The following is a 23,312-nucleotide window of genomic DNA, read 5'->3' on the forward strand; positions in this document are numbered from 1 at the left end:
GGTTTAGCGTGGGAACCTCTTTAGAGGGATGTGTGAAGCTGATGTTCCGCCTTTTACGGCCTGTTTAATTCTTTGCCAAACTCTTTCTGCTGCTCTACCATGGAGGCAAGACAAAGCCACCCACTCGCAGAAATGAGCGTTGACCATGCTTGGTCAGAGGGGAACAAAATGCTCAGCTGGGCACGGGCGCGTGTCCCTTTCCTGGAAAAACAGCAGACCGGGAAACTGGGAAGAACGCTAGCAATGAGGTCCTAAAAGGTGGTGTAGTTTTAGCACTGGTTAAATTAAAGGGAGCTGATGCTGGCAAGTATCTCAGCAGCTTCCACGTCAAACTTTTGCCATGAAGGTACTTCCAGACTGGGACCTGGTGGCAAAATGGCTGAAATCTGAAACACAGCACCTGCTCCAGGTTTCTGGTTCAGAAACACTTAACAGTATGTATGTAAAGTTCATGCCAGGTGACTTCCTGGATACATCAGCATAGTTTTCTGGGCAACAACAATTAGGGAAGGTGATCACCAGTGCCTTTATTCAAGATGCCTTGTTGACTTCCTGAGCAGCTGATCACCCTAAGAATTCCTGGAAGCTTCCCATCTACATCCTAACCAGGTCAGACCTTGCTTGGCTTTGTGGAATCATTCAAGGTCAGCCAAGGAGTTTCTATCAGCTTCCTGAAATTGACTGGACTGGATTGTCAGAAAAAAAAATATCTGGTTGTAAAATTGTCTAGCGGGCAGGTAAGAGGAGATATTTCCCCAGCCGGGGCAGCATCTCAGGACAGCAGTGTTGAAGTCCATACATCTGGAGAGTGCCTTTCTGGGGAAGGTTGTGCTGAGCTATAAACATGGTTTACAAACCACTATGCCTCCCATCACCCATCACACTAACTGAACAGGCCATGTTAGACCTTAGTGGGGTGGATGAACCCAGCCATTGTAAGGGGAACACAAGACTGAATCCTTACAAATAAGAATTGTTAAACTTTTTGTGCCAAGCGTCTAACTAGTCAAATAATAAACATGTTCAAACGTATTTTGTACAGGTGGAATGCATTGATGAAAAGCAGGCAAATGATGCTCTCAAAGAGGTAGTGTGTCTTAATGATCTTTATTTAAACCACATTCAGTGAAGGAGTGTAGGACCTTATACTGTTGTGATTAGGAAAATTCATGCCATGATAACTTGTTTGTGTTTATTTGTTGCCTTTATTTCTGCCTTAGGCAGAGGAATGAACGTGATGGCTTATATGGAACTTTTCAACTTTGATTCTACGGCTTGGTTCACACAAAACTCTTAACCAAATCCGTTAAAGGCCTAGCAACAATATTTCCGCAACAGGTTAAACTTAATCACAGTGTGTGTGTGTGTGTGTGTGTGTGTATGGCTTGGCGTATTATGTGAGTCCACTTAGGTGGGTTAATTTATTATGAAAATTCAAAACTTGGGTTAAATTAGTGACCAAGCAGAGTGTGCCAAGTGTGTCATGACACTGGGTTTTGCACAGGTCCACTTCCACACAGAATGATAAGCCAGCAAGCTGGGGTATAACTTTGTTCACTCCCATTTGGCTCCTCCTGTTCAGACAACCAACTAGTATCTGACTTTATACATTTTACTGTTCACAAAGTATCTAAAAATTTTAGGCACCACATAAAAATGTGGAAGCAGTCCAGGCACAGCTTCAAATTTAGCATTGTAATTCCATTCTTAAGCATAATGGAAATATGCTTAAAGAAAATGACTTTTTTTTTCCCCTGATGAGCCATTTTCCCTACAGGTGATGGAACTGTTGAAAATAAAGCATAGGAATATATGTGCTTATGAAGAGTTCTTCATCATCTGGGACAATCAGGTGAGAAATGGTATCACTGAAGCTGCAGGTACTCTTTAAGTTCCATAGAATGTAATGGGGCTGGTGATTGTAGCATTTAATGGGATTGGTGAATAATTGTGGGGACTTGCACATCAGCAGAATTCACTATATAAGTACTGGATGATTTGAATGCACTTGAGGGTGGAAAGGTAAAGGTAAAGGTTTCCCTTGACGTAAAGTCCAGTCGAATCCGACTCTAGGGGGCGGTGCTCATCTCTGTTTCAAAGCCAAAGAGCTGGCGTTTGTCCAAAGACACTTCCTCCGTGGTCATGTGGCCAGCATGACGACACGGAACGCTGTTACCTTCCCGCCGAAGCAGTACCTATTGATCTACTCACATTTGCATGTTTTCGAACTGCTAGGTGAGCAGGAGCTGGGACTAGCAACGGGAGCTCACCCCGCCGCGCGGTTTCGAACCGCCGACCTTCCGATCGGCAGCTCAGCGGTTTAACCCGCAGCGCCACCGCGTCCCTTGCGAGGGTGGAAAGGGAGGATAAAAAATGGATGGAAATTTGGGTTAAGGGACATCAGTGGAGAGAGACCCAGTTCGGTGTAGTGGTTAAGGCACCAGGCTAGAAAGCGGGAGACTGTGAGTTCTAGTCCCCCTTAGGCACAAAGCCAGCTGGGTGACCTTGGGCCAGTCACTTTTTCTCAGCCCCAGGAAGAAGGCAACGGCAAACCACTTCTGAAAAAACCTTGCCAAGAAAACCGCAGGGACTAGTCCAGGCAGTGGCCAGGAATCAAGACTGGCTCAAAAGCACAGTAAACAAATGACAGGACAGACATGCATATAATTTCCTAGAAATTTGCATTTCAATTCAGACATGAATGATTTCATGCTCAGTGGTTGCAACTTTATGCTCCTAGTTGCGCTGGGAGAAGCTAGGAACTTTTTTGGTTGGGGTGGGGTGGGGGGGGGAGATCTGCAGAACACCCCCTGACAAAGTGCTAAAGTTGTCCCATCTTTACTCCCTTTCAGGTTTCCTCTCTCTTTCTTTGCCTGGTGATGCACTATTCCAATCAAGGGGATCTTTCATCTCTTATCAAGGCCAAGAGGCTAAAACACGAGAGGTTTCAGACCAAGGTACAACCAAAACTAAACGAATCGTCGTCATCATTACAAGTCTGCACAAATGTTTCCCCGTAGCCAAAATATAATGGCTTGAGTTTGTACAATGTGCTTGCTTAGCTTAAAATGGGGCTGGGTTAAAATGGGACTGGGGCAGGCCAGCTTTTTGTAGGAAGCCAATCCACTTCTTTGCACGTTGGGTGAACTGGACTATCATCTGAAGCCATAATGTGGTGGATTTGTTTGGGCAAAGCACACTCAGCGAACACAGCTAGCGTGTTTGTTAACCTGGACTCAGGGGGGTGCGAGAGGGCTGCAGTATCTAAGTAATTTCAATCTCAAATTAAACTTGAAACACAAATCAAAGGGAAAAGGCAGTTCAAATGCAGACAAGGGGAAACAAATTCTTTTAAATTAAAAGCAGGCAATTTGGTGCCTGAGGATCCCTCTCCTTTCACCCACTGAGCTCCCTGCTCCACCTGATTTTCAGTTAGATTCCTTTAATTATAAACTTCCATTAAACTCAAAATGCTAACTTTTTGCCTCATTTTCATTTTTCAATAATGTTTAAGGCTCAGGACCTTTCTTAGACAATAGTTGTATGGAATATCTGCAGCCCCATGCGTCGTTTGGAAAGGAGGGCTGGAAAAAATAACGGGATGGTGGGGTGGAAGTGACCCCCAATGGGGCTAGAAACAGGACTTTACCTGGTTGCCTTGTGGTAAGTGGTGTTTATTCGCTTTGCCCAGCGTGGCAGCCTGGTTGTGAACAGCTACGCTCGTCCCATAGCAGCCATCTTGGTGAGCACCCACAACTGCGCCCTCCAAATTCCAGATGCTGAAGACTTGAGGTCACAACTGCAAACCAGTCCAGCCTTTTGTAATGGAATGTGGGAAGGACCTTGGGAGACGGGGCCAAGAGACGCTACCAAGGGAATGATCAGATAAGAGACAGCATAGCCCACAGCTGGATGGCGGACAGGGCAAGAGGCTCAGAAGGGACCCTCCCTAGTTTCTTAGGCTGTAAAAGAGATGGGTTGGGGGAGGATTGTCCTTTCAGACTTGGAAGATTCTGTCAATGTAGCTTTACGATAAAGTAGAATTAGTTCATCTGGTTGTGATTCCTGTCTGGTTTACCCTACGAGGCCGACATCTTTGTTAGCATCACTTGGATTAAGGCAGATCAAGCCCACAAGAAATTTCAGGGTGGGATAAAATATGTATTTGTCAACCTGCATAGTATAATTTCGTTTCCCACCCTCCCATCCCAAGAACCAGATGACCGTAGTTTTCTCCCTAAACCCCATTCTATGTTATTTCTCTCCTCAGGTGATTCGGATGTTCTTAGGACAGATAGTAGATGTATTAGTTTACATCCATCGGCAAAATATTTTTCACCGGTGAGAAGGATTTTATTTTATTTTATGTTAATATTCAATTCAATTCAATTCAATTTTAGCAGAGGGGACGCAATTCCCAGCAGCTTGAGGGTGGCTTTGTGTGCTGAGCCCCTGCTCCAAAAGTGGAGGGGGCACAGCCCATTTGGAAAGGATGCTCTGGAGTTTGAAGGGGTCAAATGGTGCATAAAGAGTCCCAGATATTTGGCCCAACCCAGTCTGGATAGGGGAACTCTAGGGTACCGGCAGGCTGATTCTCTGACTGCAGTTTCTCCTGATGTTACTAGGCAGTTCTTGGCAGCGCAAACATTAAGTGAAAGCTTCTCAATCTTTACACACAGCTGCAGCTCCATTTTGAAGCGGATGACGCTGTCTTGCTCTGTTTCAGAAATCTCAAACCATCTAACATCCTTTCAACTGGGGAGGCATCTTTCATGGTCTGCGATTTCAGCTCGGAAACCCTCATGCTAGATGAGATGAAATGGAAGATAAGAGTGGAAGAAGGTATTTTGCTCTTGACGGTTTCCGTAGCTCTCAAAAAAAAAGAAAAAAAAAAGAGCCTTAGCTGAGGGTGCTTTGAAAATATAAACTGAAGAGGGAAACTGCAGGTCGTACCACCTGTTTTATGTCAAGAGAAGCGGGAGCGACGGAATAACCAAGTGTTTCTACCTATCTTGGCCCATCCCTCATTAAACTGTGAGAGTTTATCTAAAACATAAAATGGAATTAATTTCCATTAGTTTCAGGCTAACAGGAGATTTTCTGACCATCTTCACATTTGCTGCACGGCAGGCCTTTGTGCAAAAATAGGCTGAAGAAAACGGACAGGCAATTCCGAACTGCTGTGTCAGTTCTCAGCGACACGCTTAACCAAACTGCTTAAAGGCTCAGTGGCTGGTTTTCCTCTTAACCTCCTAAGCGTAGAGTTTTCAGGGGAAGGTGCTGGTGGCTTAGTGGGTTGTTCATATGATAGTTTTTTTATTCAATATATTGTACAAACCAGAAAATGGGTGAACTAGCAACCAGGTTTGTTAAGCTGTTCAGTCCCAGCAACAAAGCTCCCTCAGTCCAGTGGGAATATTACTATGCTGGTTTTCAGGCATTCTGGGGTGGGGGGTGGAACTCCACAGACAATAAAATGAAATCCCTAAATGCTAACACGCAGGGTGGTGATACTTCTCAGTGATATTACGCTGTGCTGCCCTGGGGAATATTACAACTCCAACCAAGCATGTGTAATAATTACACATAAAAATATGTTATCCTTGCTAAATTCTGAGACTACTGTAAAAGCATTTAGTAACTAAGATGTGCTCTCTGGGTGCCACATACAGTAATTTAAAAATTGTACTGGTGGGTTTCCCTTCCCGCAGAGCCTGACTCTAAATGCTGGATGGCTCCAGAGGCACTCAATTTTTCCTTTAGTGACAAGTCCGACATTTGGTCGCTGGGCAGTATTCTGCTTGACATGATAACCTGTTCTTATGTGAAGGTATGTCATTCCTGTTACAGTAGTATAAAGGGTTGCAAATTTAGGTCTTGCGAGGTGATTGTAAGGATGATTGAAACAGTGCCAGATTCAAGGCACCATGATTTTTAAATGAAAAATTCAACTGATGCTCATTTCAGGTCTGAGAAAGGATAGGGACTCTTTGAGTAAAGATCTGAGGTATGATTATTCAGCAAGAACCTCTTTTGGAAACTACTGACTGCAGTGGGAGAGACTGAAGCACTGAAACAAATGAAAATTTGAAGTGTTTAACATTGGCTGGATTGGGCCAACCTTGTTCAAGAGGCTTAAATTCCTTCTAAGTTGTTTGGAGATCTATCACCATAACAAGTGATGCCGAGTGTCACTCCTTAGAAAGCTGGAGCATCCCGTGAACTTAGTACTGTATTTGAGTTATTGGGTAGAATAAGAAATCATAATACTGTAAAACCTCAATTTAAAGCATTGGCAGGAAGGAATTGTCTGTTAAACCCAAGTTTTCATTAAATTCACATTTATGTCAACTGTGTCAACTTATGCTATTTGTATAATTGTGTAATTGGCCCACACGGCATCCTTTCCAATAAAATCTTGATTTAATGGACCAACCTTCAATTTAGCAGACATTACTCTGTTAAATGGGGGCAAAGTGTGAAGTCAACTACTGTAAGCATGTTAAATCAGGATTTTACTGTCATAATATCTGCAGTGCAAGTCTCAAATCCGAGAAGGCCCACTTTTTTTTCCTTGACAGACCTGCTTTTTTGTATTTGAATTGTGTATCTGGAGATACATATCTCCTTTAGACATGGAGAGAAAAATAATACTTACACAGCAGTGGTGTGCAATGTTCCATCACAGAACCTCCAAATCTTGAAGAGGGTTATTTCGACCTTGAAATGATCAGATTAGGGTTCTAGAAAAACTGTGCTAGAACTGATGCATACCTTAGGGAAAAAAAAGACTCTTCTAAGAGGGACATCAACAAAAGAGACTCTAATCCAGTGTTCCTCAACCTTGGCGACTTTGAGATGTGTGGACTTCAATTCCCAGAATTCCCCAGCTGGCACGCTGGCTGGGGAATTCTGGGAGTTGAAGTCCACACATCTCAAAGTTGACAAAGTTGAGAAACCCTGCTCTAAGCCTTCATTCATCATTGTTATTTTAGAGTTATCCCTATAAGAGGCTGGCAGCCCCATATTCCAGTGATGTCCCCGTGCAATTCACACAGCTTTATCTCACCTTTTCTGTAAGGCAAAAACACTCCCAACCACAAAACCCAGAGTCTTAGCAGAGAGCCAGGACGATTCATCAGTAGGCCTGGAGGGCTTTTGATTGGGACAATAGTAAGCTCAGACCTCAGAGGGTTTTAAAGGGCAAACCAGGAATTTACAGGAAGGTACAAAGTTTGCAGAAGGCAAGCCCTTCGATTCCTAGCTTGACCAGAACATCTGTGATGAAAAGGAGAAGCAAGAAGCTAGCACAGAAAGATTGGCCAGGTTTTGCATAATCCCTAGCTTAGGTTTTGCAAGGTCCCCAGCTTCTTCTTAATTTGGTCTTCAGTTCTGATCAGTTCTGCTACAATCACTGTCCCAGACAGGTTCAGCCTACCTGATCAAGCAATTTAAAATCTTCCTATAAACACCTTGCTTGATCAAGATTGCTAGATACTATAACTCTGCAAGCAAATTGAATACAGATCTTGTGTGTCCTCTAAGAACCTGTGTGTTTGGGTCCATCTGCCTTTGTAGATGAAAAAGCCTATGCTGTTATTGCACAACATTAAGAAGGAGGCCGGTGCTCTTGAGGAGGCTGTGAGCACCATGAAATTTCTGGATACCTCTTTGTCCTCCCTTCTGTTTCTGATGTTGAAAATTGATCCTTCTCTGAGGCCGACTGCAGAGTGAGTCCCAGATGAGTTTCTTCCATTAGGATTATTATGTTCAGGATTTTTAACACACTTTTGGAGTTCACAGCTTCCCTGGTGATACACGTTGCAATAGAAACAGACCACCTTTTTGTGGCTGCTACAGTTAAACTTTTTATAATAATAATAATGGTATCCAAGGGATGGGGTAGCCAGTGATGTCCCTGAAGTGGGCATCACAGCAACGTATGTGTTTCCTGAACTTCCTTGCAGCCTGATTCAAGAACAGCTCCCAGGATCACACAACATACTTGTGTTGATTTTTCTCTAGGGGGTGTTGTCTGAACCTAGCCATTTTGGGTTCTAAATCATGGTTTATGGCTGTGTGTTGTGTTACCCAGTCAACTGTAATGATACAGGAAATGATGAAGCAAATCGTGGCTTAATTTTTGAACTTTTGAATAAACCTAGCTGTTGCCTCCTGTCAACTATATTACTTCAGCCAAACTGTATTCAAAAAAACTGTTTTTCTCCTCCTCTGCTGTAATTTAGGGAGCTGGTTAAAAATTCATTTATCAGAGAATGCCTCACTGAAGCTAAATCCCACCTAATAAAGGTGAAGAAGAAACTTCCTCCGGGCTTCCCGGAGGTAATCCAGGCTGGTGGGATCCAGACAGTTCTAGGTAATGCTGGCCAGTAATTTAACATACCACTTTCACATTTGTTTTGAAGTATTAAGGAGTACAATATATGGAAAGTAATTTCTGGCCCTTGTGCTTCTCCATAACTGCTCTTCTGACCTAAATCTCAATTGCTTTAAACTGAAAATAAAAGAGGAAGAATTTGCTGCGTTCTTTAATCTTGATAAAAATTTGCTGAATTCTTTAATCTTAAGTAAGAACCACCCCACAACTGATTCTGTGATCATCTGTCCTCTTTCCACATCTTACTTGTACAACAGAAAGCCTTGACTTAAACAGAGTGTTCTAACAGTTGCTACCCATCTGCAATGTTAACGTGATTAAAAGGACAAGTGTTTAATATGTGTGGAACAATCCTATTGATTCTAATTAATTTAATTTTAATCCAGTTGAAATATAAATTTAGTCACGTTTAGTGTTTTCTTCCTGGCCCCGCCTACTTTCTTAGCCCTGTACAGAATTGAGCATGTGTCTTTGGGGCCTAATTCATATATCTCACTCAACTGTTGCGTGTTCTGTGAAGTCAGATGCTGTGGTTTTTAAACTTGGGGATGTCAAGCAAACCTCAGGTTCTGGTTAGGTGAGATGAGATGCTATTTTCAGAGCTATAAAGGTCCCTGCCACAAATGTGTGTGAAGTGCTTGGGAAAAAATGTCTCCACGATGCAAAGCATGACTTGGTGAGACTGAAGTGACCAAACGTACAACGTTAGACACGTTTAATCAGAAATAAGTCCTATGGAAATCAAGGGGAGTTATTTCTAATTGAAGGATGTAGGACTGAACATTCTGCTGTCAGCAAGGGTGAGAAAATCTATAGATGCATCTGAGGATTAATGCAGCTTGCAGAAGACATCCTTCCTTGTACATTTATGTGAATGCATTGGAGAATTTGTGAAACTGGAATTCCCTATAGAACTTTCTTTTTTAATTGTAAGGAGGATTGCATGGGATTGTGGTTTTTTTTTTTAATCTTCTGCAGAGTTCATGATTTCTTACCCGGAAATTGAGGAAGCGCAAGAAAAGTGTATCGAACGTCTTATCAGCCTGTTGAAAGAGGAAAAGGGTAGGATTTTGTTGTGCAAGTGCTTTCCTTTCACTTCATTTTCACATTTTGACATACTGGGTTCCATGGTGATCAAGAGGATCATACAGCCCTGGTTTTGGATGTGGAGGGCCGAGAAAGCTAAGATTAAACACTGTGCTGCCTTGGAGTTTATTTTCACGACATTTTCTTGAAGAAGCCATAATGATCTGCTTAAGTAAGGTGTAGAAGCCTCAATGGCTGATTCACACACCCTACCAACTTCACGATGATGAGTCAAATATATGAATTCAGGCCATGGCTTCTGCATCCAGACCATTGATTACTGTGCTATAGTTCTGCTGGACAACAGATCTGGGCTAGTCGTCCTTAAGTTAACTTCACATATTGTACTCCCCAGAGACTTTCCAAAGGTGGGCTGGAAATCAAAGTTTTAAAACAAGGGTGGGCAATCTATGGCCCTTGGACTGTGTCTGCTGCCTGTTGGTCTAATGTCCTATGGTTGTCAGCCTGATTTCCAAAATCCCTTTGCAAATGATCAGTTATAATCTGGCCTAGTATCGCCTAGTATTTCCAACCTGTGCAAAAGACAAATCAATCAACAGCTCCATTTGACACTAAAAGTCATGAAAGCGAGAAATAAGGAATAATTCTGAATGAAAAATGAAAGGAAACAGCTGCAGTTTCTTCCCCACAGTCGGTGTAAAAGTGTTCCTTCGACTTGTGGATCCTGTGATTTATGCAATGGACAAACACATTGATTCTCTTGATACACTGTTAGCTGGATTTTCTTTGCTGCTTGGGATCACGGGGAGAGGTGAGATGACCAGCAATCGCTAGCTTCCATACTGTTACCAAAATGGTTATTTATTGTTCCTTAATTCAACTGAGAAAGGGCTCTGGGTGTCTTCTCTTTAATGTCATGCCAGCGCTTTGAGATTGAGCAGTCTGGAGGACAATTACTCAGGCCTTCTGCTAGGAACAGACTTAAATCTGAGCGGTTGCTGCCTAAGGCATGGTACTGCTCTGCTTCAGACTCTTTCTCTGTCACTGCTTTTTACATATTTTATTTCAGAGTCAAAGAAATACCAAGCAATCCTGCAATAAGGATGTTGTTCCCAATCCAGACTTCCAGATGTGTTGGGATTACAACTCCCAGGATTTCCAGGCAGCAGTGAGGTTAGAGCACAGTCCTAGGACAGGGAGGTCCACGTTTCAAATCGTCACTTCGTCCCGGTTGTGACACTAAGCCAGGTCCATCTCAACTTGGCGTGATGAAGAGATTGGGGAAGGTTTTCTTCCTTGAAGGAAAGGGCCATAGAGATGAGAACGAAATCATTTTGTCTGGGACAGAGGGAGAAGAGTCATTCCATCCACCATGCAGGAAATACTACATCACCCAAATATCTTCTACTGCACACCCTCGATACACAGAAACGCCGATTAACAATTTGAGGGAAAACCTTGCCATGTTACTGCGACCTTCTCTGTCAACACAACACATTTCCTCCCTTGTGCCTGCAACCTTCAGAAGGCACCAGTGAGATTTGTTGTGCTGAAGAAGTTCTTTTGCTTGAAAGGAGAGACTGGAACCAGCATAGATGCTTCCCATGTCACTTTCTGCTTTTGACAGCTGTAGGTCAGAACTTGAACGTGGAGATCCTGGCCGGCAAAGACATTTTCGGCTGCCTGCTGAATTCGATGAGGTTCCATTCAGACAACGAAGAGCTTCTTTGCATGATCTGCACCTTATTTATGATGATGTCTTCCAACGGTAAGCTGGCTGCGTTATTCCAGGCATTGTAACTCTGCTCTCCCTCAACCTGGTGGCCATACTGATTGGGAATTTTGGAATAGCTCAGATTATGGAAGATTGGTTTACAGCCCTACAATCCCACCCATCGTTCCTCACGATCCTCTCTTTTTTTCCTCCCTTTCCAGAAGCAGCTGCAGAAGCCCTCCGGAGAGCCAACATGTTCACTGAGATCTTGACCATCTTGAGTAATTTTGCTCATAACAAAGAGATCTGTCTTGCTTGTTGTAGCATCATTTGGACCCTGGTTGTAAATGGTGCGTACAAGAAGGCAGCAGATGCATCAGATGGTGCAGCTGGAAAAACAGTGCCTGCATTTGGACGCCCTCCCCTAGCTCTTCCATAGCATGCTGGTGGCTAGTTTGGACTGGGAATAACTAGTGGCTATTTAGGAAGCTCAGGAAGAAGGCAGGCAGGTAATGGTTGAGTTGATGGGAGCAGCCATGTTGATCTAGCATAACAGGAAGGAGTAAAGGGTTCATAATTGCATGCATGCAAAAAGGATTTCCCCTAGTACAGTAATTAATCTCTGGTAGGAACAGGAAGCGTCTCAGCATGATCTGTGCAGTCGATTGACACTTGTTTAATAAACCATCTTAAAGGAGCCATGCATCCCCTACCACGTTTCCTGACTACTGTTATAACGTTGCCTTCTTTTGTCCATCCAGTAGCCGACGTGGCCGAGATCCCACTGAAATATGCCACTGAACTGGTCTCCATCATTTTCCACATGCATCTCTGCCACATGGAAGTCGCAGAGGCAGCCTGCAGCGCGTTTTGGGCCCTTTCTCTTTATGGTGAGCGTTCAGAGACTGCTCACTCAGAGGGAGGAGGAAGAGGGAGGAAGAGGGGCCTTTCAAGCGACGGCTTGGGCAAGCAGCATCTGACAGGGATGGCTTTCAGCAGCAGATGCCCTGTCCTGTGAGATGCCTTGGACAATAGAGAAATGTTGGGCTTGCAAAAAGCAGGTGTGGGCTAAGAGCTAAGCCAAAAATGCCTTTCCAGAATTGTCTGCATATCAGCAATCACCAAGCTTTAAGGTACTTTGCTAGGTGTTGCATGCACTCAGCTCCTTTGCTTTGTAAACCAGACTGTGATCCAGTATCTTCTATAAACGCAGCCAACTGTGACTTGTTCAACAGACTGTACTTAAACCCTGAACAATTTCTAATACATAGCAAAGGTTTTCGCATTGTAGCTTCCCAGAGTCCTGTCCACAAGGCCTTGAGAATACCCAGGAAGATGCTTGTTTTTGGCAAAGTTAGTTGGGTGAATTCTGTCCATGGTGGCTGATGAAACAAATCATGGCTTAACATAGGGGTCTGCTAAGAGGTAAGCTCTGTAGAAAGTAACGCTTGGAAATATACACAATCTGAACTTTAATGTTGCACTTTCATTTCCTGTGGTTGGATTTGCACATCATAACTTAAGAGTATTGAATAAACCCAGCCAATTGTTGCTTTATTTGTAAAATCTTGACATACGATGCTGTAGATTTCTAGATTTCTAGCAGGCCAGTTCATTAAAAAAATGCTTTCTTTTTTCCTTTGCAGAAACAGTACCATTTTGGAAAAGTAGTAACAACTTCACAGGACGTTTTTCTGGTTTCCCTTGCAGGCTGCATAGATGAAGTGAACTATGAGCCCTATTCTCTGCTTCTGCTTGAAGCTCTAAGGCAACACCCTGGCAGTCCGGTGCTGGTGAAGAACGCTTGCCTGACACTGGCAAGTCTCTTGAGGACATCCGGTAACAGTTTTCAAGCAACACTTGGACCCCGCCGCTTGATAGATGAATAAGCCCAACCCAAATCCATCTCCCTACTGGCCGCCACCCCAAAAGGCTTGCTAGCATAACAGCTCAAGAATCTTATGAGACCATTTCTGATCCAGATCTGATTCAAAAGGGAACCCAGCAGGTGGTGGGAACCCTGACAGAATGATGCTCAGCATCCACAGGAGTGTTTTCATTTGAACTCATGCAAAATGGCCATCTCATCAAATTGCCTTTGAAATCCAGACATGCCAGGACTTGGAGGTGTTATAGCTTTGCAAGAGACCTGGGAGGGGAATTTCCAGCTTCAGCATCACAAGGCTGCATCTCATTTGCTTGATATATGAGTATCTCCCAAGACAGGGAAAGGAAGCAAACGGCATCTGCAGCCAGGACGGGAAGTCTGAGGGGAGCTCTGCTCTTCAGCGCACCTAGGGAAACATGCCCTAAAGCTCCTAGGCACCCAGACCAGACTGTCATACTTCCTTGCTCAAACAGGATTTGCTGGAGGTGTAGAGGCAGGAGAACCCCGTCTGGGATGCTGTAATCATGGATCTTTTCCATTTTATGATTCTGCAATTTATGGAGCAAATCACAGTGGGGCAGATAGGCCCCCAAAGCTGTCGTTGAGTATGCTTTGTATAGTCTGGCTCTGCATGTTGTACAAATGCAGCCACTGTGTTTGAAAATCAGGATATATGCTTATAGATGCTTCTATAAGCATCTTATAGAAACCCAGTCAATTGTGGTTGATAAACCATGGTTCAGCAAAGTGCTGCTCAGCGTGATGCGTGAACTTGAGCTGCGTGAAGGGTAGCCTTGTCTGCAGGGAGAGCTGGCCGGCAACTTAATAAATGAACGTCTCCCTCTTTTCAGAGTTATCAGGTTTCCGATTCATAGTTACTGATGAGAAGGGCAACGGGATAATCCTGCTAAAGGACTGTTACCAGATCCACCGGGAGGACCCCGAAGTGGTAGAAGACATTTGTATCCTGATTGATGAGATGTTTAAATATGGTAAATATTTGTGCAGAATTTATCTATTTATTTATCTATCAAATTTGTGCAGAATGCTGCCTGCTCAGCCCTGCAAACCGGTAATGAAAAAGGGGGCCTTGGACTCATTCCACTTATGCAAAGCCTTTCTAAGCTGAGGGGCAACTGTTAATCAGTGGCCTGGCGAGCAAAGTAGAATGGCTGGTGTTGCACTACTCAGTTAGCCGTAACGTGGCTGCCTGTGGGTCATGAGTAGGGCAAATCCATATAAGTTAATAAAGGGAGTTACGGGTTAATGTGTTGTATGAATCCAGCCAATGAGAGGGAAGCTTTCCTGGTTTGAGGACCAGATCAGATGGGAGGAGAATCATTGGACCAACTCACCTCCAGGTCTGTTCCAACCCTTGCAGTCACTGAACTTTTGAGAAAACAGTGGATGGGCAAAAGGGGTTTTTCCTATCTTCCAAATTCACTGGCAACGCAACACGGAGCTTCCAGCCCCACAAACGCCACTTCAAACTTTGAAACGCTGCGCTTCAAATCTGAAAATGCTCAGTGGGCCCTGACTGGTCCTTCCCATGCCTTTCACCCACAGATGAAATTGTTGTGGAGATGGTTTCCCAGGGCATTACGGAAATGCTGACGGAAATGAAGAACAGGTTTACTTCTAGTTTGGTAAGGGGGAATAATGGCGGGGTGGGGAGGCTTTTTGTGGCAATGAGATTTGTTTTAATCCGTTCTGGCCTGACTGTGCCAGCAAAGTCAGAAATGGAAGAAAAGGAACTCGGAAGATGGGTAAGCAACAAGTGAGAAGGTGAAATGGAAAAAATACCATCTTCTGGCCTTGTTGTTTTCTTCTGGGCAATTCCTTAGATTAGGAACAGAGGAGAGTGAGCACAGACATGGCAGGAGGGAAAGACCAAGAATCAGCACAATAGTTTACATTCCTTATTTTTTCCTGAAAACATCTGAAATCATACAATACGCTAACCAAGTACTACCAAGCCTGGCCAATTCCCAGAATTCCCTGATCAGCATGGCCATTGCTAAGAATTCTGGGAATAGAATTCTACCCATCTGATAAGTTTCCCAGGTTGAGAAGCACTGTACTAAATTATAAATCATAGCTAACAAGCCATGCTGGCTATGATTACTCAATATGCCAAACCAGGATAGCTGGCTTCACGGAACATTATGATTTAAGGTGGTTTGTTCTGGCTTAGCCATAGCAGTTGGTACACCATGCTAAATGACGATTTACAAACATAACCTATACGTTGAGGCACGTTTTGTTTGATAATAGACCCCAGGAATTGCACTGTCTGGTGCCTGACATTTTTTCTGCATTTCTCTCCAGGAAATAGTTGCCCTGTCAGAGAAGGCACTCTCAAAACTGCAAAAGAAAGGTGAATGTATTTTTATTTAGACATGTCTGAATGTTTCAAATGTACGCACTTCTTAATAAAATATAATTTTTACTCAATCTTCCCACAGGGCTTCTGATTGAAATAAGGCACGATTCCTGATAGAAGACTGACCTTTTCTCCCCCATCAATTATCTCAAGATGAACAGGAACCGGAGTGAAAGGCTCTAGCTTCTTTTATACCACTTCAGTATTTATTTGTGAAATGTTGAAGCGCCTATGTTTTGTTGAAAGTGTTACTTTAAAGGTTACATAGTTAATAAATAGGAAACTACATGCAGTGATGCAGTCTTTTAAATAGGAAATTGCAATGATCATAGCATGAAGTACAGCAAAGAAGAAAGGATGAACCCGTTAGAAGACTTTTTGATCTGCTTGGGCCTAAGTAGCTGGAGAAGAGTGTCCCTGTGTGTACATAAAGGGGTGCTTTGCTTTGCTATGCTGGTGCTACGTTACGTCCATTTTTCAAAGTCAACTCAGTTCCGAAATTCTTTGCATAGTGTAGGACACGTAAGGAGAAAGGGTGGCTGCTATTTCAGTTAAATTGCGCCCAAGGCGTAACTTGGGCAGTAAAGTTCAAGTGACCCAAAAGGAATCATGGCCAACTACCGGTGTCTAGAAGTGAAGTGGCCCCAGTAAAGATGAACCGTTGTTGCCGAAACTCCAATTGTATCAATTCCTGCAGAAGCAAATTTACATAGATGGCAGAAGAGGTTTTCCTGTTTAAAGATCAGACTCCAGATTTTCTTTTCCTAAGATCATCAAAATACAGCAGCTCCTCACCTCTCAGCAGGACGTGCGTAGCTGATAAGCTCTTACGCTTATTTTGAAAAGAGAAATCGAGTTCAAGAGGCAAACGGACAATCTAATAGGCACGGTGCCGTATTCAAAAAGAGGAATCCTGCTGCCATCTTTGCAAATTATTCTGGAATGGATTTAGAGTTTGAGGTGTCGGGCCAGGGACATGCAGTCGATTCCTTGGGTTTGCATTCTTCTTGAACAAAACACCCAATAGCCATCCCAGACCAGCAACTCAATCTAAACAAAATAGGTTCAGCTGTATCCCAAATGTATGACCGACCGCACAAGAAATCCAAAAACTGCCCCTCGCACCACCTTCTGATCGAGTAACTAAACCCCCAGTTAATTTCTGCGCGATGCTCAATTCAGGGCAAAAGGAAAGGCTGCAGAGCTGATCTGGCAAAGCTTTTGATCAGCCAGTGCTGCAGAGGGCAGCAAACACAGGAGGACCAGAAAGGCCCAGATTTATTCTTTCTTTGCCTTGGGGATTTCTTTGAGTGATGCTTCCCACTGTTTTTTCACCATGGTGTACAGTCGCATAGCAGCCCGGGCATCCTGAACCTGGGAGACAGCGAAAGAAGCAGTGAGTGAAACACGGAACTTGCTGCTTCCAAACCAGTCAAAAGATGGCAGGCTGAGGACGTCTGTGGTTGAACCGTGGGAGAAACGATGCCACATCCGGTTGTTTCCCAAGTTTTTACAGAAGCGATCCCGAGTCCCAACGGAGCAGAGCGCTTTTCCCCATCATTTTGTTAGCCTCCCAGATATATCAGCCAGGACCTGGATTCGAATCAAACACTTACCGAACTGTGTTCCGATGTCTGCACCTTTACATTCAGCACTTTCTCACACAGCAGTTTCAGGGATGGTCTTCCGCTCTAGGGAAGCAGGAAAGCACTGATTAGAGAAGAACCTCGCTTGATTTCCCTGCTCTGATACGATCTTAGCGACTCAGCCTTGGTTAGCAACTCTGAAAGGTTTACAACGGCCATTGAGAAAACTATGAGAAGCTAGGACGAATCTCTTTGTTATAGTTTTACTTATACGAGCTACCGTTTGGGCAACCCTTTGGTTTCAAAGTGAAAAAGGGGGCTTTAGAACATGGGAGTGGGGAGCACTCTGTGGCACCTGCAACTCCTTAAAGCAGCAGCAACTTTTCACAGGTGCACAGGCCCCCCAAAAGCTGCCACTGACTTAAGGAGTTGCAGAGAGGTGCTAGCGTGTGTTACATGGATGTTCTGAAGTGCTTTTTTTGCCTCTGAATCCAGAGTCCTATTACAAAACAATATGTGATCGTGTCTATCCTTCCAAGAGATTTAAACTAAGGCAAGGTTCCTAAATGCTGAAAACCGGAGCAAGAGTTTTGGGTAAGCAGGACTGTTAACTTGCTGGAACTGGTCCAGAATGCAAAACGACTTATAAATGCTGCTTGCCTCTGCTTAGAATCATTCTGTTCCTTTGAAGTGAAAAAAGTATCTCTCCTTACCTTGACCTGCTGTTTGAAAGGTTTGTATCTTTGTGTGTCCCGGATTTTCTTTTTTGGATGGTCAAGAAGTAGAATCTGAAAAGTAAAAAGGACCCATGGGAACAATTGCTCAGGGCCCCGAAACGTACCACGCAATTGCTTGACAAATAGAAGTAAAACACTCAAGCGAAACAGGAGCTGAAGTGAGAAAAAGCTAAACCACAATGCATTACTTAAATTTCAGCCACAGGAGAATGATGGGGGTTGAAAATCCCAAGACTGGAAATCAACATTTCTCAGCTTGGGAGACTCAAAGGGCCAGGAAGAGAGTAAGGCTGAAAAAAACAGCTTGGCCAGAGGAAGTCTGTGGATAGTAAAACTAAAAGACAAGGCATCTACTTTTACTTTAATAAGTTTTTTATACACACACACGCACAGGCTATGATTTATATAATGAATTGCAAGTGGGGAAGAAAGGATGAACAAGAAAAACAAACTACACTGGGGAAACACATCCTGAAGCCAATCAGAAGCAAAAGCAAGTAAAGCCCTTGGATTCAGTACCTTTAGGTCGTTGTGAAGAGCATGTCCAACTAAGATCCTTCCCTTTATGACATCAGCTACTTCTTTCTGGACAGTTTTAAAATCTTCCCCTAAAATTCCAAGAAACCACAAGGTTGCACAGGAAAGATTTTTTTATTTAGTGAGTTTATATAGCAACAGGTGGGGGCGTGGATGTCTTTTTGAATGAAGTCACAGGTTTTGTTAAGGATTCCTTCAGGAAAAAGAGAGGGAAACCATGGTTTATCCATGTTAAAGAGAGAGGCAAACCGTGGTTTATCTACACTAAGCAGCGAGTGGAACAGCAACAAGGATCAGGAGGAAAAACAGCCTCTGTATCCAGAAAACCTGCAGGTGCAGCTATACCAAATTATACTAAATTATCTTCAGATATTCCAAACTCTTCTTCCTGAAAACAATTCGTGTTTTCTTTCACAAGGACTCTGCTAAAATGGGCTGGAACTTGGTTTTTATACTTTCTATTTCCTTTCAGGCCCTTGCTACAAATTAGGAAGGAAGACATTCCAAAGTCAAAGCAGTATTTATTACAATTATTGAAAACAATTCAGAGATCAACCAAATTGCAAACCAGGAACAGGGCACTACTAGGATGATATTCCCCCTATTTTGTATGCATTGCACTGTGTTTAATTTCAACACATTGTGTTGCTGCCCAAGACAATCCTGCTATGGCTAATATCCTCAGCCAAGTCAATGCTTTTTTTAATTTTCGTGGAGGAGGATGCTTGAACCCAGCCAACCAGGCCTTATTCCACAAACCATGCTTAAAGAAACTATGGCTTAAGGCAACATGTGAACAAAATGCGAGATGCCCGATGAACCAACAGCCGGATTCAGCATGGTACAGCAAGACATAAAGCTCAGGCTAAATCAGCCAGCTTTCTTACCTGTTTTTAAGTGCTCAGGCCGAATCCCACTAACTGAGGTTCTGTAGTCTGTCACTTTTTCTGTGGGCTTGACGTACTTGTCGTAAACACATTTGCCAAATAGGTTCACAACCGAGACACGGGCCAGGATGCTATCTTCGCCAGCAGGCCCTACACCCACCATCTCACAATCTATGGCCACTGCTCTGGTCAGACTGCCAAAAAAAAGTTTAGATTAAATATAGGGAAATCACCACCTGCTAACTTCTTTACACTGTTGCTGTTATTATTTAAATTTAATAAGGCCTTCTACTGGAAAAGACTCTGGGTGGCTTACAACTTCACAATATACAACTAAAAGAGTTAAAACCATGACATGGGCCCCACAAACAGGTTAACCTCAGGCCTTGGAACAGAGCCAAGTGTTAATTGCAATCAAATGGGACAAACCATTAAAAAAAGTTTTAATGTGTTGCTGCAGCAAACATGAATGTGGAAATGTTCAAGATGGTTCTGTTTCTCAACAATGCGCTCTGTAACTGTGACCTCTGTTTGTAAGCTTGAAAATTAAAAGCGCTCACATATTTTTCTAATCTGTCTCAAAGCTTTCATTCTGAGATTTTGGCTAAGCCCCAGACTTACTTAAGTGGACAGACTGATGTCTCAGATGAAAATCAGAGTAACATCCAACTAATAACTCCCCGCTCAACCCTCTGAACTGTACGATAGTTACCCTTCAAAAGCATTCTCTTTCACCAGCGCAGGTTCAGCCAGCTGCTGGCCTCTCTGGTTCTTGATGCCCAGATTTTCTCGGGCCACTTTTGCAGCTTCTGGTCCCAAGGCTGCCTCAATATCATCTGGGTCGACGTCATCAAACCAGATGCTAGAAAGCCAAATGAAGTAAAAGCTAAATAAGGGGAAGAATGTCCACATTGCTTACCCACCGTACATCTTCTGGAAATAACTCAAGGAGGTCCCATATCATCATCCAATTCTAGATCATCTTGACTCACCAAGTTGTAGCTTTCCAAGATTTAGGCAGAAGGCCCAATCAGTTTGAAGAATATTAAGTCGAAAGTCTAAAAGACTTACTCTATTGGCGCTGTTGCCACTTGCTCATCCAGTTTCCTTCTTTTATGCTTAATGTCCCCTTGCTTCTTCTCTCTGTTGTCCATCTGGCTACTTCTCTGCTCTTTTCCAGCCTCTTGGGCCTGCTGTGAATTCTTCGCTTGCGTGGATTTTTCAGATCTGATGTCACCTGCACAACCAGAACCTTGAGCCTGAAGCTGAGATGTCAATTTCTTCCCAGTTCCATTTGGTACTGATGTTTGAGGAACAGTTTTTCCATCTTTGATAGTGTGCTTTTTCTTGGAATATGTGTCAGGTGCAGTCAAAGCAGAATTCAAATTGGCAGCCTTTTGTTGCAGAAGCTAAAAAGAAAAAAAATACACACATTTGGTTTTCAGGTTGGATTTGCACAGCATGCTAAGCCAGATTTACTCCACAGTTTATTATATAAACCACAACTGGCTGGATTTACCTAGTTGCCTGAGCCAAAAATGGCTTAATGTGATTTTTCAGCCTAGCCTCAAATGTAGGATAGGCTGCTGGAGATTCCAACCAACTTTAGTTTAAGAGGATTTTAATTCTGTCACCATAATACCTCCCAAACATTCCCAAATGTCTTTATTTGTATGAAATCCAAGCAGCATGCTTTTTAATCTCTTCTTGCATTTGTGAGCATTTGGGTAAAATTCCACCCCTGAATTATTAACTTGACTTGGTCTGAGCCACAATGTTAATAATAGGATTGTAGGATGTCCAACCTTTGTTCACCAGGGATTTCCCTGTCTCAGACTTTCCCTTTTATATGATTATTCAAAGATTAACATGACTGTCACATCCAGAACCTGATACTCTATTCCTTAGTAAGAGAAATCACTATCTTAATATACCTTCTGTAGGACTTTCCAGTTTGATGAAACTTCCTGGGGAGTTTTTGGAGGCAATTCTACTACTGCTTTGGAATCCTTGTGCACTTTCTTCTCTACTTGGTTGATCTTCTTTTTCCAAAATATCCTTTTCTTCTTTTCCTTTCTGTGTTGGTTCTTAAGGTTTTCGGGTTTAGTTGTAGAGTTGCCTGATGGGGATGTGGATTCCTTCTTCTTCATTTTGGTCATTCTGATACAAATGGTCATTCAGCTTTGGCCCCAACCACTAGGACTGAAAACACAGAAGCTCATCTTTTATCATTCATATAGCAAGAGCCAACCACCCGAAACAGTTTCTTTTTTTAAACAAGGCAGCTTTACCTTAGTGGCCAGAAAACAGATTAAGCCTTGCACTCCTTCCCCTCTTGCACATATCTCAAAGTGCTATAAGATGAAACCTGACAACCATGGCCAATGGATACGCAGTAAACCCTAGGGCAAATTCATAACTCAAGCTAAATTTCAATCTCCAGTGAAAAGGTTCTCAAATATTACTTTGGAGGTTAAATGCCAATTAGAGTATACAGCATCTTCATACACAGAAGTCCATATTAGTTTTCTCCAACCTTTTGTACCACACTGATGAAGGTTTCTATGGAAAGGAACCATTCCCTGAATTATAATGTGAGTAAGCACAACTTCCAGAAGAAATCTCAGCCAATGGGGGAGGGGCATCACTAAGAGAAGACGGGGGTCACACGTTATGCTAAACCTAGGTTAACAAAGCACAAGGACTGGGTTCACATAACAACCTAAACCTTCATTCTCCAGCAGTGTAACTTGGTTCGTGAATTGCTCTATTGTCTGAGTTATAATGTTACAGTGTACTACAGAGTAAACAAGCGGGCTGGATTTACAAAATACATTAAGACACAAAAGAACCCCAGGCAACTACTAACCATAGATAGCTAGCTATGTGAACGCGACCGCTAGATCTTGCCCTGACATGGCTAAGAGTGAGCTACCGGAACCTTGTGTCCTCCTTATAAACCGCCCACCCAGCCTTTCGCGGCTCTCAAGCTCCGTTAAGGGCTTCCTTAGCAGACCCAAGCGACCCACCGCCTCTCCCCACCGGTCCCGCATCAAATCCGCTCCTCGTTCAGCAGCCACGCGCAGCTGCCAGCGTGCTGACAAACCGGAAGTAGGTCCCTCCCCAGGCCGCGCCGGTGGGAAACACGAGACCGTTCACTTTCGTTCCTACCAGGAGGTAGCAGACAGAAAAGGATAGCGAGTACTGCGGCAAGCCCGGTGCTTTGGGGCAGAGGCTGAAAAACTTGGCTTTGTGACATTTAAGCAGGGGACGTTGGAACTGCTGCTGGCTGGTGGTTGGTGGTTGTAGCCAATCTTGGCTGCTTTTAAAAAGGGAAGAAGGGTTGGACCCAGTTAGTAGTCAGATAGGAGACCATCAGAAAGTCCCAGAGCATTGGCTAGCTGGGGAAGAAGTTGGAAAACCATCTTGGAATAAGGCAGTGGCCATTCGTTAACATAGCACTGCCCAAAAAACAAGATGATTATGCCCATGAAGTTACCAGGAGCTGAGCTCAGTTGACTTCATGACTTGACACCTTCCTTGTCTTATTGGCTGAAGCACTGGTAGACTGCCTGCCTCTTCACTAAATTCACTTAATTTCACGCCAATGCAGTTTTCCCAATGATAATAGACCGGCTGATCCAGCCTTTCTGTTTTTTACATTTGTCGTTATTATACATTTTCCTTGAGATAGGATGGGAAATATCAGAATCAACAGCCCATTATTTATTTATTAATTATTATTATTTATTCAACTTATCCCCGCCCATCTCCTCCCATCGGGGGACTCTGGGCAGTTTACAATAATCAATTAAAACAACAACCGCACAATAAGATAGAATATACAAATATAAAATTATTCTAATAAATAAATATAAATAAGAGTAAAAGAGTATAAATTGGATATTCATAGTTCTGCTCCAACAGTAGGAGTGTTTTGAGAATTATGCATTAAAGAAAGGTAGGTAAGAAGACTAAATTTTGAGCTCTTGCTAGCCAACGTCAACTGAGTTAATATCATTCAATAACACTGAATGATATTAACTCAGCCTTCTCAATGTTTCCCAGAGATACTAGGCTGCCACCGGACAAGTAAACATGGGAAAGAACCTCGCACAGATTTTTTTTCTCCTCT

At 43.2% G+C, this 23,312-nt stretch overlaps 2 protein-coding genes across 5 annotated transcripts; one reads left to right on the forward strand and one right to left on the reverse strand.

Annotated features, from left to right (window-relative positions):
* Positions 1–1,780: 1,780 nt before the first annotated feature.
* On the forward strand, positions 1,781–15,720 carry STKLD1 (serine/threonine kinase like domain containing 1). Its single transcript, XM_063316449.1, has 16 exons — positions 1,781–1,852; positions 2,853–2,957; positions 4,271–4,341; positions 4,727–4,842; positions 5,712–5,908; positions 7,579–7,730; positions 8,247–8,377; positions 9,377–9,460; positions 10,137–10,256; positions 11,073–11,213; positions 11,381–11,509; positions 11,921–12,049; positions 12,870–12,998; positions 13,899–14,039; positions 14,614–14,693; positions 15,376–15,720. Exons 1-16 carry the CDS (start codon positions 1,781–1,783, stop codon positions 15,442–15,444), a joined length of 1,866 nt encoding a protein of 621 aa, XP_063172519.1. The 3' UTR covers positions 15,445–15,720.
* REXO4 (REX4 homolog, 3'-5' exonuclease) lies at positions 15,421–22,224 on the reverse strand. 4 transcript variants are annotated; one of them, XM_063316049.1, is made up of 9 exons: positions 22,207–22,224; positions 21,112–21,379; positions 20,249–20,586; positions 19,890–20,039; positions 19,178–19,371; positions 18,273–18,361; positions 17,730–17,804; positions 17,047–17,121; positions 15,421–16,804 (listed from the first exon to the last, which is right to left on the reverse strand). In XM_063316049.1, exons 2-9 carry the CDS (start codon positions 21,352–21,354, stop codon positions 16,709–16,711), a joined length of 1,260 nt encoding a protein of 419 aa, XP_063172119.1. In that variant the 5' UTR covers positions 21,355–21,379; positions 22,207–22,224; the 3' UTR covers positions 15,421–16,708. The 4 variants fall into 4 exon arrangements, with proteins under 4 accessions (XP_063172119.1, XP_063172118.1, XP_063172117.1 ...); XM_063316048.1 differs by lacking the exon at positions 22,207–22,224 and adding an exon at positions 21,643–21,935; XM_063316047.1 differs by lacking the exon at positions 22,207–22,224 and adding an exon at positions 21,469–21,935.
* Positions 22,225–23,312: the final 1,088 nt, after the last annotated feature.

Source organism: Candoia aspera, chromosome 16, assembly GCF_035149785.1.
Source record: "Candoia aspera isolate rCanAsp1 chromosome 16, rCanAsp1.hap2, whole genome shotgun sequence".
Lineage (NCBI taxonomy): Eukaryota > Metazoa > Chordata > Lepidosauria > Squamata > Boidae > Candoia > Candoia aspera.

Bases quoted from the DNA above. Each gene is read 5' to 3' on its own strand.
- REXO4 (XM_063316049.1), bottom strand. From the start codon at position 21,354: ATGACCATTTGTATCAGAATGACCAAAATGAAGAAGAAGGAATCCACA. The intron at 20,040-20,248 runs GTAAGTCTTTTA...TTGGCTTTCTAG, and splicing joins GTGGCAACAGCGCCAATAGA to CATCTGGTTTGATGACGTCG. The intron at 17,805-18,272 runs GTACTGAATCCA...TTTACTTTTCAG, and splicing joins CTCTTCACAACGACCTAAAG to ATTCTACTTCTTGACCATCC.
- STKLD1 (XM_063316449.1), top strand. From the start codon at position 1,781: ATGGAACTGTTGAAAATAAAGCATAGGAATATATGTGCTTATGAAGAG. The intron at 9,461-10,136 runs GTAGGATTTTGT...TCTTCCCCACAG, and splicing joins CCTGTTGAAAGAGGAAAAGG to TCGGTGTAAAAGTGTTCCTT. The intron at 10,257-11,072 runs GTGAGATGACCA...TGCTTTTGACAG, and splicing joins GCTTGGGATCACGGGGAGAG to CTGTAGGTCAGAACTTGAAC.